The following is an 18421-nucleotide window of genomic DNA, read 5'->3' as shown; positions in this document are numbered from 1 at the left end:
TTCAACTGTGACCTGAAGATACATGTCAAGAGTTTCGTCCTAGCACCTTTTGGTTGGCCCAGTGGCACTGAGGACAGAAGATGAAAACATGTCATCTTTCTGGTCTCTGCGGTGTATGCTGCTTTTGGCTTGGGTTCACACACGCTAAGGTGCGTTTCTGGCTCCAGACAGTTAACCTTGGATTCCTCTTGAGGATTTCATAGGTGGGAAAGGCAGCCACAGAGGTCAGAGGCCTTTCCTCCAAGGAAGCCCTGTCTAAGCTGGTCCTGCATGTGCTCCACCCAGTCACAACTGCTGGAGGGTTTGTACCTGTTCACCTGATGTATCTTGTCACTTGTCACTTGATGTAACAAAGTTCTGGGTTTTGGTGCCCGTGACTCTTAAGGGTAAAGGAACGCACAGATATCTTCCTACAGCTCCTGGAGCAGGGTGAGTCCAAAGCAACCAAGTGAGAAACCCAGTGGCTCACACACCATTTCCTTTCCTCGCGGAAGTCCACTGCTAATAACCCGATAATCTGGGAATTATTCACCTCAAGACTCAAAGGCTAAAGGCAGTAGTACGCACACACAAAAGAAAAATACAAATTAACTAGTTATGTAGTTTAAGAAAAATCTTCAAGCTCAGTTATAACCAGAGAAATGCAAGTCTCTGTTTACCTCGTATGCGATGAAAATGAATAAACACCACAGCGCTGGGATGCACGGGAACGGGCACACAAGCAAGTCTGCACTGAGCCATTTCTAGTACAGAGATGCTTTCAAGAGTTTATGAAGCACTGTCTGTGCTTTGTGAGGGGAAAAGGCTGCAGGAACCTGAATATCTGTCATTAGGAGGCCAGTTAAATAAAGGGATATGCTTCATCTTTTAGAAGTAATGAGCTATACTTCTATTTTTATACACCCATTGAATAGAAAATTAGGCTACAGCACTGTAGCTTAAAATATGCACGAAACACAATCTGTGTGTTGTGTACTATATAGGAGAGCTCTGCGGCGTCTCCTAACAGACCCAGATACACAGGACTGTCCATGCGAGTGATGGCGGTTAACTCGCACTCAGAGAAGAGTGAAAGGAAATACGGAGAGAAGGGGGGCAGGCTGCACACTCCCAAGAGGTCAAGACTTTGGCTCTGTTTTGATAAGTTTTATTTAAACAGAATAAATTGATCCGGGGAAAGCAACAAGTTGCTTATAGGAACTTTAGAATTTTGCTGAGGTCAGAAATGTTTTCACACTAACTTTACACATAGTGAAAAGACCAGTGTACATGCTGATCTCAGCATGTGTTTTCTTTTCCGTGGTGTTGGGAACATCATGTACGTAGACTCATCTAGACAGAGTTCTAGCCCGGAGAAGGAAACTGTTACTAACGGTTTTATGTTATTACAACCCAGGTCTGTTCTTGAGCTTACCGTGAAGTAACTCTGATGAACTGCCACATCTAGGTTTGGGGGGGGTTGTACTCTGATGAACTGCCACGTCTAGGTTTGGGGGGGATTTGTTCATTTGTTTGTGGTTTGTCCCGTGTGTCAGTTTGCCTGAGGCTGTAACTCAGGGGATGTAAGGCATTTCCCTGTGTGACTTATGTAGTGGTCAAGTGTCCTAAGGATAAAGGGCACTAGAGATTATTAATGAGGTGCACAAGCTTTGAGCTTCTGCCTGTGCCCTACTCCCCAGATGTTCATGCTCACTACCTCATTTAATGACAGCCAGCTTCCTTTCCTGCCCTCCTGCATAAGCGTTCACGTATATAGGATGTTCACTGAGGTCAGCACTCAGTCTTCTCAGTCCCTCCGCCTTATTTTTTTAAGGCAGGTTCTCACTGAACTCAGAGTTTACAATTTCAGTTAGGCTGTCTGGCCACCGAGACCCCGGGAGCGTCCAGCCTCCACTCGGTAGGGCAGGGATTGCAGGCAGAACTGCGGGGCCTGGCTCTGACATAGTGCTGGGATCCAGTGAAGCTCCTCGGGTTTGCACAGCATGCACGCCACACACAGAGCCATCGCCCAGCCCTGCCTGCTTACCTTTCCATTCAGAAACATTTTGTTGAGCCAGAGCTGTCGTATATTGTTTTCAGATATTTCTATTTAAGGAATTAGATGCTGTGAAACTTACTATTTTGTGCACTAACCTAAAAATGTATTAAAAATTTAAAAATATCAGTTGTAAGCAAGATAAAACACCGGCCTACCACTCAAGTCAGTAGAGTGACTATTGAGTTTGCTAGTGTCGGTTGCCTGAGGGAAATGCATTCCAGCATGAAGAAAGGCTTCTAAAAAGGCATAGGAACAAGTTCCTGGATTCTCTGTACTTGCTCCAACAAGCAAGAGAGCATTTACTGGAAGTGTTTATCCCACAGCAGACAATACTCAGGGATGGCATTTGATTTTCCACAGAGCAAGAGCCGCATGTTTCGTGTGCAGTTCAGTGGAGAGTCGCAGGAAGAGGCGCTGGAGCGCTGCTGCAGCTGTGTGCAGACCCTGGCCCAGTATGTCACCGTTCAGGCACCTGACAGCATGGTCCAGCAGCTTCAGCAGAGCCCAGGCCCACCGGGGGCAGGCGAAAGCCAAGGGAAGGACCCACTGCAGCAGGGGGTGAGTGCTAACTTGATGATGTAATGCATGGTGTCAGGACCCCCAGGTCACTCAGTCACCCCTAACAGCAGCTCCGGGTCATCCAGTATGCTCTCCTAGTCTCTTTATTCATATAGGCTGGAGTGCGTGTGCACACACACACAAATAATTGTTTAAAAATATCTAATGTTGTGTGATCTTTTAAATTCAAGGTTCATACTTTCAAATGAGCTGCCTAAACATGAAGACATAAGACAGGGAGCCCAAGCGGTATTCCAGCGTGATCACAGAACAGGGGTTCTCAAAGCCCTCCCTGGGGCCCTCAAGGTCAAAACCATTTTCATCACAGTAAAACATCTACCACTTTTACTGTCTGTTTTGGTCAGACCAAATGGCTTGAGGCAGGCTTCTACCCCCTTCCTTCACAAAGCATGCTGGGTAAGAAGGGCCCACACTGGGCAAGTACTGGTTGTTTCTGAAAGGCACCTGAATGAGACACTTGCCACTGGCAGCCAGACTACCTCTGCCTTCACATCACATGCCCTCCAGAGCCATGGGCACCCCACAGCAGGGCAGCTTTCAGGGAGCATTTCAAAAGGAAGCTAGGCCTTTCACCCCAGATAACAATGGACACTACTTCTGCCAGTAACAGAAGGTCATGGTTTTGGTTTTAGGATCTGCCCTTCTTCCTGTGATCCACAGGGTTGTGCCAGTGTGCTGGGCCTAAAACCCAAGTTAAAGTTAGAATCTTGGAAAACTTGTGTCTACCACACAGGTGTCAGGCCTTCCTGACTTAAAAGATGTTTGTGAGCCTAAGTGAATGTGATTTACCTTTATGAACAAGTGACAGAATGTGTTAACACGTGGAAGTTAGGTGTTGATGACTGAACCGGTATCTCTCGGCTGACCGATGAACAGTGCCTGGAGATTCTAAATAGCTGGGGGTGAGCTGAGAGTGCTGTGGTGTCGGGCACTTGAAGGTCACTGCTGTGGTCCAGCGTGTGCTGCCTGTGTAAGGCCACTTATGGCTGTACCATGTGGGAACACATGCAGACTGTGGCTGTGAGCTGAGCAGCAGATGAAGGCTCCAGTGTGCCAACTTTAAAGGCTGGTCTTAGACTGTCAGGGTAGAAACATCCTGAAAGTGCTGAGTCTATTTTCAGGGACTCATCTATAATTTGGTGTTCTGGATAGTTGAAACATCCTGATGTTATGCAAAGGTCATAAGCTCTGGTTGGTATCTGAACATATCTGGGTTAGAGTTCTAGCCAGGTTTTGTGGTAGCTGTGTGATCTCATGCAAGCCATGAACGTCCTCTGTGCTGTGGGGAACGAGAAATGCTGGCAGCACTGAACAGTTCTTGGTAAACAAAACAAAACCCACACTGTCCATCACAACACTGCTGCCAGCACAGCTCCCTTCTCAGCTCTGCTTTTCCTGCCAGTGAACAAAGGTCAGAGCCACCAGAACCCAGAAGGAACAGCAGACACTGAAGCGGCAAAGAAGGCAAGGCAAAGCCACTGAGCGTGAACACAGCCTAGAGCAATCCTTAGACCAAACATTTCTCAAGTTAACCTGCAACTTCTGACATGCAAATCTACATAAATGCTTAGTCTACCTTAAAAGTTGAGGCATGGCCAAGTTTAGATCACCGCTGCATTCGGGTGGATCATATCTACCAATACCGTGTCTTTAGATCACCGCTGCATTCGGTGGATCATATCTACCAATACCGTGTCCTTTTAGTCTAAAGTAGTTGTTCCCTTCTTTGCAGATAGGGATAATTCTATTCTTTTCTATTTAAAGTTCTTGACTCATTTCTTGGCTTATGTTTTAGTTTTTACTTTTCCTCAGCCTTGTAATTTTGTTAATTGTGGCCTCACCAGGTGTTTCTCAACCCAAAGGCTCTTTAGGAGAGAGTTGGGCTGGGAGCGGGGGCAGGCAGGAGGAGGGTGGTAAGAAGTTCATATGACCTTGTCTCTTAGCACAGAGAGGGTGAAGTCTGTTACTATGTGCACCAAGCCTCTCCTCTGCTGGTGAGGTGGCCACCTGAGTCAAGAGTTCACCAGACTTGGGAGTCTGGCCACCCTCAGCAGCTGTTCAGTGTCAGAGGATGGTATTTTGGCTGACCGCTTTCTCACTGGGGCAGCACCATGTGAGCTGAAATGATTGGTGTCCCAGGAAAGCACTGACAGCAGAGAGGGAGGGTTACTGAGCACCAAGAAACTGTAGAAAGGACATGTGAACCAAGCTCATCTAAGGGCTGCTGACTCTATAGTTCCGTTCCATTCCCAGCCCACATCCCACACCGCCCTGGCCTTTTCTCATTTTGATTTTGGTATCCACTAGTTCTCATTGTGTGTACAGCCCTCCTTGTGGAAGGGCGGGGTCCTTCCAAGTCTGATCTTTTGTAATGGACTGGCAAGTCAGCTTCCACACAGGACAGAAGGCAGGCTGAGCAACCTCTGCTTCTAGCAGACATGTTTCTGATGGATAAGAAGCACCCTCAGAGAACTTCTTTTCTTTCTCTATTACATCCTCAGTTCCCACCCACCGCAGGAACACTCTTGTCCTCAAGATCAGCAATGTGGCTATAGATTCCCAGAGCATGGCCAGGCCTGTGGATGTGCTAAACTCCTGGGCAAAGCTGACAGCCTGGCTTAGCACACTTCTGCTTAGCTCTTACCAGGCTGGAGTTCTAGAGGATGGGACCTCTGTCCTGTTCATCTAATACCCATCCTGTGTCACTCAGTGCCTGGGATAAAGTAGAAACAAACAGTTGCTAGAACTATCTAAGGAATTTTATTTAATGAAAAGAGTCAAAACTGCACAATGTTCAAAAGAATATTCTTAAAATGTACTTTTTTAAATAAAATGTTGTCTCAGCGTAGACAGGGTTTCCCTGTTTTGCATTTCTGTGATTCTTGTGAACCTGAGGGGTTCCATACACACACTGTACATAGGGACAGGGCAGCACACAGTACTCCTGCTTCCTTGGGTGACAGTCCTTAGTTATGCATGGGTCTTCTGGACAGAAGTACACTATGGTGGCTAACAAGGCCCTAGCTGCCCATCAGCCCGAGACCACTAGGTAGACAGTGTTAGGTCTCTGTGCTGTGGTGGAACAAGTAAGGCCTCACCAGGACTGTCTTCCCCGGTGTGAGTAACAGCTATGTCTCTCTATATGTTTTGTCTGTCCCCAAACCCTTGGAGCTGAGGACTCAAGAGTGCCTCCTCTAACTGCATGTTTCTCTGCAGCCCTATCTGAATCTCGAGCAGCAGGTGTGTGTGGCAGCTGGCACTGGCGCTCTGGAGGGAAGGACTTCAGTGATGCATCTAGCTCAGGTATTTCTGTGCTGGGTTTTGTCCCTAAAAATGGTAATCCACAAGAGTTTGTATCTGTCAATTCTTTATCTTGCTATAGAAAAGAAACCTAAAGTGTTACTGACTAGAAAGTAAGGGGACAGGTTACTACCATTTACCCTGCCCTCACACAGGATGGCACGTGTAGACTGCCTCCCAGCCTGCCTGCCTGCCTACCTGCAGAAGTGAAGGAGACTGGTTTACTGTGCTATAAAGAACTTAAATCACCACCTCCCCAAAAGGATAAATCAATCTTAATTTGGAATTAAGATTGTGAATGATTGTAAAACAAATACCCAACCAAATCTGGACTATATAATTCCTACAGAGCCGACTTTTAGTGCTGCAGTCTCAACTGAGGAGTGTTAGAGAGTGAGAGGAAGGCATTTAAAAAAAAAAAAATCCCTATTGCTGTTTTTCTGAACATGGGCTCTCGTAAAGATGGCCCTGGAACCATTTCCAGAACATTTAACATGAACACCTCAGTACCAAGGATACAGGAGGATAAAACCCGGTATATGAGCTGCCCATGCCTGCAGATCCACAGCTCCTACCGATTCTTTAAGTCCGTGGACCATGCCACAGCTCATAAACAAGTTTTACTGGCTACGCAGTGAGCTTGGTAAGTCTGCCTGAGCCCAGGGAGCCTACCTATTCAGCCCTTTAAAAACTATTGCAGGGCCCTTCAGAGTCTCTGGCCTGCTGACTTCCTCAGTCACGTCACCACTTAGATCTCCTTGCAGACAGCTCCTGGCCATGTGTACTGCATTCACATTTGTAGCTGTTGGCTGTCCCTGAGGATTTTGTTTCACTATATCCTGACTATACCAGGCAAGGGTTGTGCGAGCTCATGCTTTCCACAGACCCAGCATATTCGTCAGTAAGCAAGGATGAGGAGTCTTTTCATTTAAAAAGCATCTATTAAACTGTGTAAATAGTGGTACATAAAGAAAATAGAGGCTTGTGTATGTGGTTGGGGAAGGTGTCTGGCTTACTACTAAAGTAAAATGGGACAGTTACAGATAAAGAACTTGAGAGAAGGCAGCAGGAAAGCAAATGCTTATCATGTATGAGAGCCTGGGTTCAATCCTCAACCTGCACCCACAGGAGAAAAAAGACAAGATTCTTGTCCTTAATGACCCAGAAACTGTAAAAGAGTAAAAAAAACTCTGCCCAATAGTAGGCAGACTTTTGTTTTCTTTGTTCTGGGCAGTGACCGATCAGGGTAAGGTGCTACGCTTTTAAAAGAAAGGAACGCGGCTGTCAATGGTGTCAGTAGTGACCCAGCAGCTGACTTACACAACACTGGCAAGACCAGAAACAGCACAAGTTTGCTCTGACCTTTTGGGCAGGTCATCCTGTGAATACAAAGTTGGACAAACTTCTTGGAAGCCAGTTAATATAAACCAAGTTTAGTATTCTACTTTCTGAGAACTGCATTTCAGCTACACAAATGGATACAGAATGTTTATCATAATACTATTTACAATTAAGAATGGCATCAACATAAATGCTCACCATCCTAAGTGGTTAACGTGACCTATTACTACACATATAAGAACTCTGATCAGGGCCAGCAAGTGGCTCAGTGGCTAAAGATGTTTTGTCTCTAAGCCTGGTGACCTCATTTTGATTCTTGGGACCCATGAGGTATAAGGAAAGACCTGAACCCAGCAAACTGTCTTCTGACCTCCATGTGTATGTCATGGCAACCTCCCTAACAACAAGTAAATGAAATTAATATCGAGCCCTGTGATTGGCATGAAGAAATATTCACAACACATTTTTTCCTTAAAGCTATGAAATATCATTCCATTTTTTTAATATACTAAATTTGAAAGTATATACACTGCTGCATGTTAACAGTGGCTCTCAATTTAGAACAGGATGGCATATTTTGGTTTTCTCTTTAATTTCTTTAGGCAGACTCTGCAAACCTAATTTAAGTTTAGAAAGGTAATTTTCTATTATCAATACAAGTTGTTTAGAGAAATAATCTTGCACACAGGCACTATACCATGCAATATACCCACAGAAAGGGAGCTAGCTTTCTGACAGGAATTGTCTACCTGACAGCATTAGTGTGAGCAATCTGCCAGACACAGGAGCCAAAGAACCAAAAGTAAGAGGATCGCAACAGAGCTAGGACTCACTGACTCCATTTTGATCAAGAGAGAACACATCTTTCAAATTGTCAAGCAGAGTCAGACTTCAGTTTGAACTCTAATATTTAAATGCTGGTAATTTAATGAATTGGTTCTCAGGGTTGGTGATGCTCTGGGTTCTATCCATATGCCTGTAACCCCAGTACTCAAGAGGTAGAAGCAGGAGGACCAGGAGTTCAAGATCACCCTTGGCAACATAAGGGGTTTGAGACCACTCTGTGCTACTTGAGACCTCTTAAACAAAAAGCCTTATAATCAGTTCCAGTGCCAGGACTGCAAGCATACCACACTGCTTTTCTTCACATGGATTTTGGCACCTTACCATCTGAGCTCATCTCCCCAACTCCTTAATTGGTTTTAAAATGCTGCATGTTACCCAAAGCCATATGAATGTCCAATAAGCACATGAATATTACTTCTGATCAGGGAATTGCAAATTAAAACCATAATGAGACAGCCCTGCATGTTTGTTAGAAAGGCTAAAATTAAAAACAAACTCACAGGGCCAGCAAGATGGCTTAGTGAGTTGCCAGGCAAGCCTGATAATTCAAATTCAGTCCAGGGAATTCTCAAATCCCAGCGCTCCTAGGGCAAGATGGGAAGCAGAGATAAAATAACAAACACAAACACAAAATTATAAATGCAAAATCTAAGTGTAGAAAAGTACTTTTGTAAAGCCAGTAACATTTTAGTTTTTTATGTATTTTGCCTTGTTTCCCTGTGTTATGTTATCTGGGATGGTGTTCCCATCTGCAGTCAACCCCACCCTCTTTTGGCACCCCTGCAGACTATTCTGGCATCGGAGAAGCTGCCCCAAGTCTATGAACAATCTTCATGGGGAGCAGAAGAGTTGGGTCCCTTTCTACGCTTATGCCTCATGGATCAAAACTTTCCAGCATTTGTAGAAGAGGTGGAAAAGGAACTTAAAAAGATCACACAGAGTTGAGAAACTAAAGCCCTGCACACATAGGCAATTAAGGAACTGAAGGTATTTGAATAAAGAGTATTAATCCAAGCACCTTTTATCAATGTTTTATTGTTAAAAACAGGTGAGTCCACTTTTTTTTGTACACCATTGCACTTCAATAATTATACAGAACACAAGTACATGCATCTACAGTTAGTACCGCATGAGAACCCAGTCAGGTTAAAAAATCTATCATCAATCATTAAATCAATGTGAAAAATACAGTGTCAAACCAAAAGTATAACTAGAGTTGCATAGAATATCACCATGCTATTAACATTTCAGGGTCATTGAAAACAAAAGGGAAATTATAAAAGTTGCCTTGATCGAATGTACAAGAATAAGGTTCAACACATCAGTGCAAAAAGATTTCAGAATTTACATGATTTGACAAAAGAAAAATAGTCACTTAGAAAGCAATCATACATATATACTGTAATTCATTATAGCCGTTCAATGGACTGTTCCAGGTTCTTAAAAGTTATAGGATAAGCCCTTAGAGTGACAGACTTAAGTTTACACCCTCATCTTTATTACCAGAACTGCAGCTTCCTCATCTGACAACAGACAATAAGGAATGAGTATCAGCAGCTTAAAAATGAAACAAGCGTTTACTTTATTTTGGATTTTTCCCACCCCAAAAATATAAATATATATATATATTTATATACTGTATATATCTGTAGGTTTTGCTGTACTTTACAAAATGATCACTAGATGGCAGCAGTGCATTTAAGAGCTTTGCCAATTTAACAGCTGCATAAGTAAAAAATGGCGCATGCATGATCCTCAGAGGACCTTTCCACTTCTATTTAAATATTTTAACAAAGGGAGGGAAAGCAACATTCACAGCACATCAAGCCCAAAATAGTTTACACCTTCTACACTGAAGCATTGTTTAAAATGTACCTGGCTAGGTCACCCTTATAGGAGAGGCTAAATAAGGCATGCTTTTAGACGGTCATTGTGGTGTTGCTCACTTGAAAGGGAGAGACCAAAGAGGTCCAAGCAGAAAATTTAGCAGGTCATGTTGTCACCGTTTTCAGAAACCTAAAGAGCTGTAAAGAGAGAAACATTTGAACATTAAGAGAACATGCACTGTCACTCACAGCTATGTCAAATAAAGCTCTCGTTCAAACAGCATGCTCAGGGATGTGGTATGAAATTCTGATCTCCATGTGTGTAAGTATGCTGCGTTATGGCTACCATTTCTGTCTTAGCTTCAGCAGAGATCACGTGTGGTACTAACTGGGCTTTGGGGATAATCTACCTAAGAATGTAACTATTTCTTTTTTAAAAAAAAAAAACTATTACTTTTATGTAAGTAGACTGCAATGCAAGGTATTTATTGTGAAATGAACCCAATATGTGGGTCAACAGAGCTGAAATACATTTCTTTCTATACACTGCAGTGAACAGAAAGAACTTGCTCCATCAGTGTCAGCTATTCTGAAATTAACAATAAGGTCTTACCATATAACACCAACTATTGAATTCATAGCAAGCTGAGCAGAGGCACAGTTCATTTGAATAGAACTTTTAAATCTCTAAAGAAGTTCATACTTACATTATAAGTAGTGCTTAATTTGTGTTTCTCTGGCGCAAGTTTTTATCTTTGTGATTGTTGGTAGAGTTGGTTTTCCTTTGGAGGAAAAATTGCACTGTGTGAGTTCAACTAGTCATATTGTTTGAAAATGCAACACATGGAAACTGAGACTCTTCACTTCCTTCCATCCCTGGTGTATCAGCAAACTCTACTTCTAATTTGTGCATAACAACATTCCTTACCTCCTACTTTCAGTGAATAAATCCTTCAGACTCCCAACACACAGGTAGCTTTTCTCTTAGATTTCTAAACTATAGTTACTTAGAAAACTGAAACTGACTAACTCCTTTGAACACTTAATTTCTTAAATGAAAACAGATGACCAGCAACTAGCCATGCTGAGCCCTTTGGGCTTATAATCTCTAACCTCTAGGAAAGCCTGGTAGCCTTGGACTCACTCTATGCTACAGCTCCATCTCTCTTGTCAGCAATTATTAATGTAACTAGACCGTAGTTTACCTAATTCTACAGTCCAGTGTGAAGTTGACTTGGTTATACTGCTTACTTCTATATTATCGGTTTAAGCATGTTAAATACATAAACTTTTTCAACTCCTTTTGTATACTATTCACTTGTATGGCTGAAAACAAGACCTGGACTAGGAGCCTAAGGTCACCAGTAAGAATTATGTCAGGCCTAAAATGTGTACACTGAAACTTTCATTGTAAGGGAATTGCATTTTCTTACAATCTTTAGTATTCCTTTTGACTAAATTGTAAACACAACACAATCAAATTATAAAAGCATATCCAATGAAGTACTCACATTGGCCCAGCTGGTTCATCATCTATATGAAGTGTTCAGTTTTTAACAATCCATGAGATATAAGAGAAGAAAGGAGAAAACCATTAGAGTCTGCATAGAATGAACAGGACAGTAAACTGCAAGTGGCAAACATGGCTATTCATAGCATTTATTAAAGGCCATTCCATCTGGAGGTGCGAAACACTCATGAAGTTACTTCTAGGTTCAGTTTTAATGGCAGATGTGTTCTTTCAATGGTTTTAGTTAACACTTTGAATGCTCGTCATGAAAAACTGCAACTGTAGCGGACAGATAGGCTGCAATACCATTGTACTCATCTTGTCCCCAAGTTCCAGTGGTTCACTCATAAATGAGAAGACAAACCAACATTTCAGTTGTAAAATCCTGCTGTTTGTTTTCTTGTGGAGAATGTATGCAGTTCTTCAATGTAAATGGATGTGTATAATCTATACATTTAGTCACACATCCTCAGATGTTTCCCAGAGGGCACTGTTTTTTCTGCTGTTTTACAATCTTTATAAGGTCACTGATCTGAAGCATGAGACTGAGGAAGATGAAGCCATAATAGTTCAACCTAATCTTTGGCTACCCATTCTCAACTGGGCCAGCAAGAGACACGAGAAGCAGAGGATGTTCTGTGACATCATAGGGAGAACTGAACAGTGACACCCTCTAAAAATCTACACAAAAAGATGGGTTCACTATTGTGCCCTGGCCAAAACAAGAAAAGTCATGAGGTACTTTTTAATTTAAGTTTTTGTTATTTGCATTTAGAAGCCTTATTAACACTTCATAATTCTCACAACTTGGTCTCCTCTTAGTAGATATGCATACATTGAGAAAATATTATTTAAAAACCCACAATGAGGAGTACACAAGTAAGCACCCTCTGTACAACAAACAGTTGGGTGCTTTCCCTGAAGGCATCTAGAAAAACTCAGCAGGATTCCACAAGGGGGCTTGGTGCACATGAAGCAGTTATGGAGATTACAATCTTGGTGTAGGCATCTGCAGGAGCACATGTCAGGAGTAATGTCTGTCAGAGACATTGCTCCACCTGTTCCTTTCAGGCAACGGAGAGGCAAAGCCACCGCCAGCACACAGTGACTGGAGCAAAACAGGTTTAAAATAAATAAATAAATAAATAAATAAACTAACCACAAACCAATGACTCATCAGCAAAACAATAGGCTAGCAACATACCAGTGTCCACATGAGTCACGATTAACAGTGCTATTAAAACAGGTACAGAGAACAAACTAGGACTCAGGACACCCAAGACATCTGTTTGCTGTGTATGCAGTGGAAAGATACAAGGACATACCAGGTACTAAGACACACAAGCCCAGTCTGAACCCTCCCTCTCCACAGCCTACTGCTCAGCACCCAGGGAAGGCCAATCAGATAACATGCTAGAAGCTAAGCACCTTGGGAATTTAAAGGAAAGACAGGAACAAACAGATTAATTTTAGTGCGCACCCCAAAATACAAAATTCTAATGCAAGACAGCCAAATCTACTCCCAACTTTAAGAAACAGGAGAGAGGGAAATCACAATAGCAAGGACAGTCTTTTCCTAGCAGGACACTAAACAACTCAAGCGCACTTCACACCACAGTCCTTTCTTTTGGCACGGGAGTGTACCCTGGTGTCTATTGTCACTTTAGAACCTAACAAGCTGGCCACATGCAAGGGTTTGCATGTGTATGTGAGCATCAGTGTCTCTGGTGTAGCTGCCATGCCTGACAGTGGGAGCAGCTGTGAGTCACACTGTAAATCCTAGGGACCCCTTTCATTCCCAAATCCACCTGGACACCACAAAGAAGAGGACATGCCCCCACACACACGGTCCTGTGCTGAGCCACTGCCTGCAGCATCACTCTCCCATACAGGCCAGACAAAAGAACAACTTGACCTCCACAGGAAGGTCAGGAGAGAACAGAGCTACAGAGAAAGGCACAAAATAAAGTAAATGAGGACTAAACAGCAAACTAAAAATCCAAATTAGTTGTGAAAGTGAATGAAGTAAACTTGAAGAAAAGTGTTAACATTATGAACTGTGCATTGTATAGACTGAAGCGGAGATTAAACAAACTCCAAAAGCATGCATATCGCTCACTTACCACCATGTTTTAAGGGTTTGATGCAATTGAAGGGGGAAAAAAAAGAAGTCACAGTAACCGACAAATATCAACATACCCCCAAACCCTCAGGTCAAAGCCACCTAAAACAGACTGTTCTCTCCACCTGGGGATTACTCAAGGCCACTGACTAGATGAGAGGAAAGGACTGAGGGAGATGAAACAAGATGCTTCTGGAATCCATCTGATGAGTGTGGAGCTCCTGATGGAGTGGTGCACATACTGATTGGTCTGCATGAGCTTTCCTCACTTCTATGGCTGCCCTCAAGGTCCCCCACCCTGACACACACCTCATTATCTAGGGAGGACACTCTGAGATGCAGTAATTAACATATTGCACCCACTAAACAACATAAAGTGATGGTTTAGATTCAAAACAACCAAGAGTTGATTCTGGTCAAAGCCCCTATGCCACTTCAATCACCTCAATGTGGGTGGTAGGTGTGTGTTCCCTTTTTTTGTGGTGTGGGGTAATAGGATCTTATATCCCACACACTGGCCTAACTCCCTACATGGAAGAGGGTTATCTTAAACCTAGGCCCCTGCTTCCACCTTCTAGGTGCTGGGCTTTCAGGCATGTACTGCCGTGGATCAAAGCTGGAACCATCCCTGCCAGGCAAGCCCTCTATCAAGTAAATTACAGCCTCAGCCACCCTACCCCCCTATCCCCATAGCAAAAGGACTTGCTATCTAGCCTAGGCTGGCATCAAACTCATAATCTTCCTGCCTCAAGTGCTAGAATTTATTATGGTTTCTAAACTCACATTTTGCCTGATCTCAGCAGGTTAACACTAAACCCAAAAGAGACGTAGTTCTTTGAATCATTTTCCATGTTTCATCTATTTTCTCATAAGGTACCTGTGACTGACCCTATCTGGTGTCACTTTAAAAAGTCATCTCTTTCCCAGCATCTCTGGCCTGCTGTGAAGCTCCATAAGCTACCAAAGCTTTGATCAACTAATAGATTTAGACTATCAGAACAATGCTTCAGTTCATTATGCCTAAAAGAACTCAGATCACAGTTATAAAACGGTGCTCTCCCTCCTCTGCCCCTCAAACGTGCTAGTACTTTCTCCACCAGTAACTTCAAAAAGAGTCCTTTTGACCAACTTACAAAATTATCGCAGTATGAAAAAATAGAAGATTCTCTGATGCTAGTATTTTCTTTCTTAAATCAACTCTTTTAACGCAATGCCTGCGAGGACACCAAAATATTAAGTAGAACTGAAGGCCCCAAGACTGAACAGGTTCACCCCAGACTCTCTCCTCAAATGGGTAGAAGGAATCCTGGGAGGGGCATACTAGCTGCACCCTGAGCTGAGTCAGGAAGTGACCAGCACAAATGTGGCTCCAAGAAGGAGCCCAGCTATAACAGAAGGAAGAGTGCACGACTTCACACACTCCGAGTACTCAATGAAAGGTAAAGCTGACTGGACTCTAGTAGTGACTTTTTACCAAAAACACTTAAAGTGCATGTGTAAATTACCTACCTAAGAGATAACTTATGTGGCACTGGTTCTCAAAAAGATCTAATGGGACGAAAGGACTGTGATTTCCTCTGTGAAATGAACTGCGTACTCAGAAGATACAAGGATCAAAGCTGCTTTCAAAGCAATTAACCTCAACTATATACATTTTCAGTGTGAGAAATCTAAACAGACACATGCTTTTCTAATTAGATTCTATATCTGTGTTCTTATCTATATTGTTGCACTGTTCACTGAATGCTTTTCTACTTCAGGAGGAAAGTTACCATAACAACACTACTGAAAATATAAATACATGAGTTCCTTTTTAAGAGTTCACTGAAGCTCAAATCAACCACAGATGCTGGTAATAAACTGCCTATTTGGTAAGAAAAAGCACACCAGACCTACAAAAACTTCACGTTTTCTTAGGGGCATAGAAATAGGCTAACAGACATATTTATAGGCAAGATTTCATCACTGAAACATTCTGAGTTTGTATCAGCTAGAGCTTCATTTATCCTCAGCAGACTGAAAATATATACATTATCTACAAGTAAATTTAGAGAGGAGTAAATGGGAAGAAAGCATATCTGTGAGTCTGTCATCCTCATGAATTGAGATGAAGTTGAGGAGAAACTTAACAAAGAAAAGGCTACAACATAAGGAAAAAATCATTCAATATCAACACACACCCCTCTTCCGGAAGAAAAGCCAAAAACTGAAGGAGGAGATGGAGCAGGGAGAAATCTGAGAATGCTGGAAATGGGGCAAGGAAGTGGAGATGGAAAATGGACTCTGGACCATACTGGCTGATGGGAAAGAGATGGTGAACACTGCAATCATTCCAGAATCCCAGATTTTCACCCAATCCAACAACAAAGAAGTAAAAGCTGCTTGCATGATAATACTCTCCCGAGACCAGTGCAAGGAGGTTTTACTTTGCACTTACCCTGCAGTCATCTGTTTTATGTAGAATTCATTCACTACATATAGAAATTTAGCTTATTATTTCCATCCAGAAAGCCGGTCAGAAGACTGGCTCTGCCGCCCCCGCACTCTTCCCTTCAGTTTAACCACCAAAGGACTCTTAAGAGGCTAGCTGCTTCCATGCAAAACCACCACCAACCATTTCTAAAATCTAACCTGAAACATGCTGGGATAGAAACATTAACACAAGTGGCTTATAAGACTGGTACCTCTGCTTTTCCCAAGGAGGAGTTGGCCAGTGACCCTGAAGAGGTGGCCACTAGCAGCTTAAGTCCTCCCAAGAGGAAGAAATCCTCACCGAAGGAGGAAATGGCCAGTGAACCAGAAGAGGCAGCAAGCCCCATTGTCCCCAAGAAGAAAAGGAAATTTTCCGAGGAACCTGAAGCTGCTGCTAGCTCTACAAAAACCACAAAGAAAAAGAAAAAGTCCCAGAAGGCATCCCAAGAGGATTAAAATGGACATGCTTGGTGGGAGGGGCACACCTTGAAGGGGACAGTTCCTACCCATGATTAACCCCAATAAAAACACACACCAAAAAAAAAAAAAAAAAGACTGGTACCTCTGACGGGCACAGGCTAAGCCGATGTGTAACTACTGTGAAAATGGCAGCCATCCTTAAATTTAAAAACCAGGATCTGAAGCCTACCTTTGCCTTTTCTTAGGTAACTTTTCATTGAAGGAGGTGGCATTAGGCACAGCTAGTATTGTGTTTATCTCAGTTAACTCTCTGGTCTTTTTTTTTTTGGGGGGGGGGGGTCGAGACAGGGTTTCTCTATAGCTTTGGAGCCTGTCTTGGAACTAGCTCTTGTAGACCAGGCTGGCCTCGAACTCAGAGATTTGCCTGCCTCTGCCTCCCGAGTGCTGGGATTAAAGGTGTGCGCCACCACTGCCCAGCTCTCTCTGGTCTTTTGGGGATCCCACCCCCTTCCAGTGCTGAGGAAACTCCAGGTCTTGGGCTCTAACACTTACCTAATCTAAGTCCCTAGGCTCCCAATTAGCAATGTTTGAAACATTCTGAGGGATGGTGACCCCTTTTAGGAATGAAATGTAACTCCCAAATAGCTGAGCTGTAAACTGTGGAAGGTTCATAGCCTTCTCCCTCCTTTATTCTCAGGTCTGAATACAGGTACAGCACTCTACCTTGGAAGTCCTAACATTTAACAAGAAAAAAAAAATTGGAGAAAGGCATTGGGGACACATGAAAATCCAAAGAATGCACATTCACTTCACAGAATAAGAAATCGGAACTGGAGATATTCTTTGTTGCAAAGAACTGGACAAAGGTCCCTCTGCTTCCAGCTCAAGTCTCTCCCATTTTTCTACAGAGCTCACTGATGAAAAGTATATCAGGAGGGGAGCCCACCAGGTCTTCCTGCAGAGATGAATGTCAAAAGACCTCCTCCCAATCTCAGTATTCATTCTACTTAGACTCTACTTAGTCCAGACAAGAGACTTAGAGCTGCTGAGAAGAAAGAAAAAGTGGCTGTTGTTCTCAAACATGTCCTTTCAGAGTCTAAAGTCATGCTATGCCTTTGAGGCTATACTCTGTCCAAGGGAGTACAAGATCTCACGTGGGTGTCCACTGACAGGTATGGTATGTTCTGAAGAGAGTACAACACACTGCAATCCTACTGATTAGCAATATGGATTCATCAACTTTGGGGGAGGACACTGTACCATAAGTGCAGATAGTAGCCTGTACCACCATTGCCCCGGGAAATCAAGATGCTTGGGGTGCATCTTCTAGTCAGTGACAGGCAAAGGGTAGTTATAGCTAGTTGACAAATCAATTTCTATTTGCTGATATAATATTACAGCCCACGGGTGAAAATAAGGGATTTTTTAGGAATCTGAAATACTAGTGATAAAAGCTTAAGTTAGCTGTTCTATTCACAGGGTTAGAAATGAAAAAATCTATAAGCAAATATACAAGACCTTCCCAAAGCTTTCCTAATTTTAAGCATATCCCACAATGTTAGACCTCTGGTCCTATGCTTTCTAATAATGGTGGAGGAGGTTCTACTCCCATCATACCTCCTGTAACTCAGGGCCAGCTGAGGGACATGCCCTGAAGTGAGGGCTAAGGAGTTGGCACTTAGTTCTCTTAAACCTAGAGAGTAAGCTACATCCTCCCTACCATTCTTGTCTATGGGACAAAAACAGAAAAGCCAAAAGAAAGCCTTGAAGACTTATCAAAGAGACCAACAAAAGTAACAAAGTCTGGCTTCTTCTAATGGCTTTCTTAACACAGTCTAGACTGTGCTGGGACAGTTACCTACAGGGACTATGCCAGGTAATCATGTGACAACCAATTATATACCTTAAATCTGCCTGAAAGGACAGGTGGCATGTGATCTTGGGGTGGCTTCTAGGCTTGACTTGGA

At 43.0% G+C, this 18421-nt stretch overlaps 2 protein-coding genes across 4 annotated transcripts in view; one reads left to right on the top strand and one right to left on the bottom strand.

Annotated features, from left to right (window-relative positions):
* The window catches only part of Rec114 (REC114 meiotic recombination protein), a 94471-nt gene extending 85403 nt beyond the window's left edge, over positions 1 to 9068 (top strand). For 2 of the 3 annotated variants that reach the window (XM_057768750.1, XM_057768749.1), the window contains 4 exons: positions 2399 to 2596; positions 4034 to 4057; positions 5855 to 5920; positions 8891 to 9068. In XM_057768750.1, the coding sequence (XP_057624733.1) occupies positions 2399 to 2596; positions 4034 to 4057; positions 5855 to 5920; positions 8891 to 9049 (447 nt within the window). In that variant the 3' untranslated portion in view covers positions 9050 to 9068. Of the gene's footprint in view, positions 1 to 2398; positions 2597 to 4033; positions 4058 to 5833; positions 5921 to 8890 lie in introns of all 3 variants that reach the window. The other variant, XM_057768748.1, reaches the window with a different exon arrangement.
* A 51-nt stretch (positions 9069 to 9119) lies between these two features.
* Nptn (neuroplastin) overlaps positions 9120 to 18421 on the bottom strand; it is an 81426-nt gene continuing 72124 nt past the window's right edge. Inside the window, exons 7-9 of the mRNA XM_057766586.1 lie at positions 11442 to 11463; positions 10638 to 10712; positions 9120 to 10128 (exon numbers count right to left, since the gene is read on the bottom strand). Of these exons, the coding sequence (XP_057622569.1) occupies positions 10652 to 10712; positions 11442 to 11463 (83 nt within the window). The 3' untranslated portion in view covers positions 9120 to 10128; positions 10638 to 10651. The remainder of the gene's footprint in view (positions 10129 to 10637; positions 10713 to 11441; positions 11464 to 18421) is intronic.

The sequence above is a fragment of the Chionomys nivalis genome, chromosome 4 (genome assembly GCF_950005125.1).
Source record: "Chionomys nivalis chromosome 4, mChiNiv1.1, whole genome shotgun sequence".
Taxonomy (NCBI): Eukaryota; Metazoa; Chordata; class Mammalia; order Rodentia; family Cricetidae; genus Chionomys; species Chionomys nivalis.
Note: the sequence above shows the minus strand (reverse complement) of the source record. Positions and strands in the feature narration are given on the sequence as shown.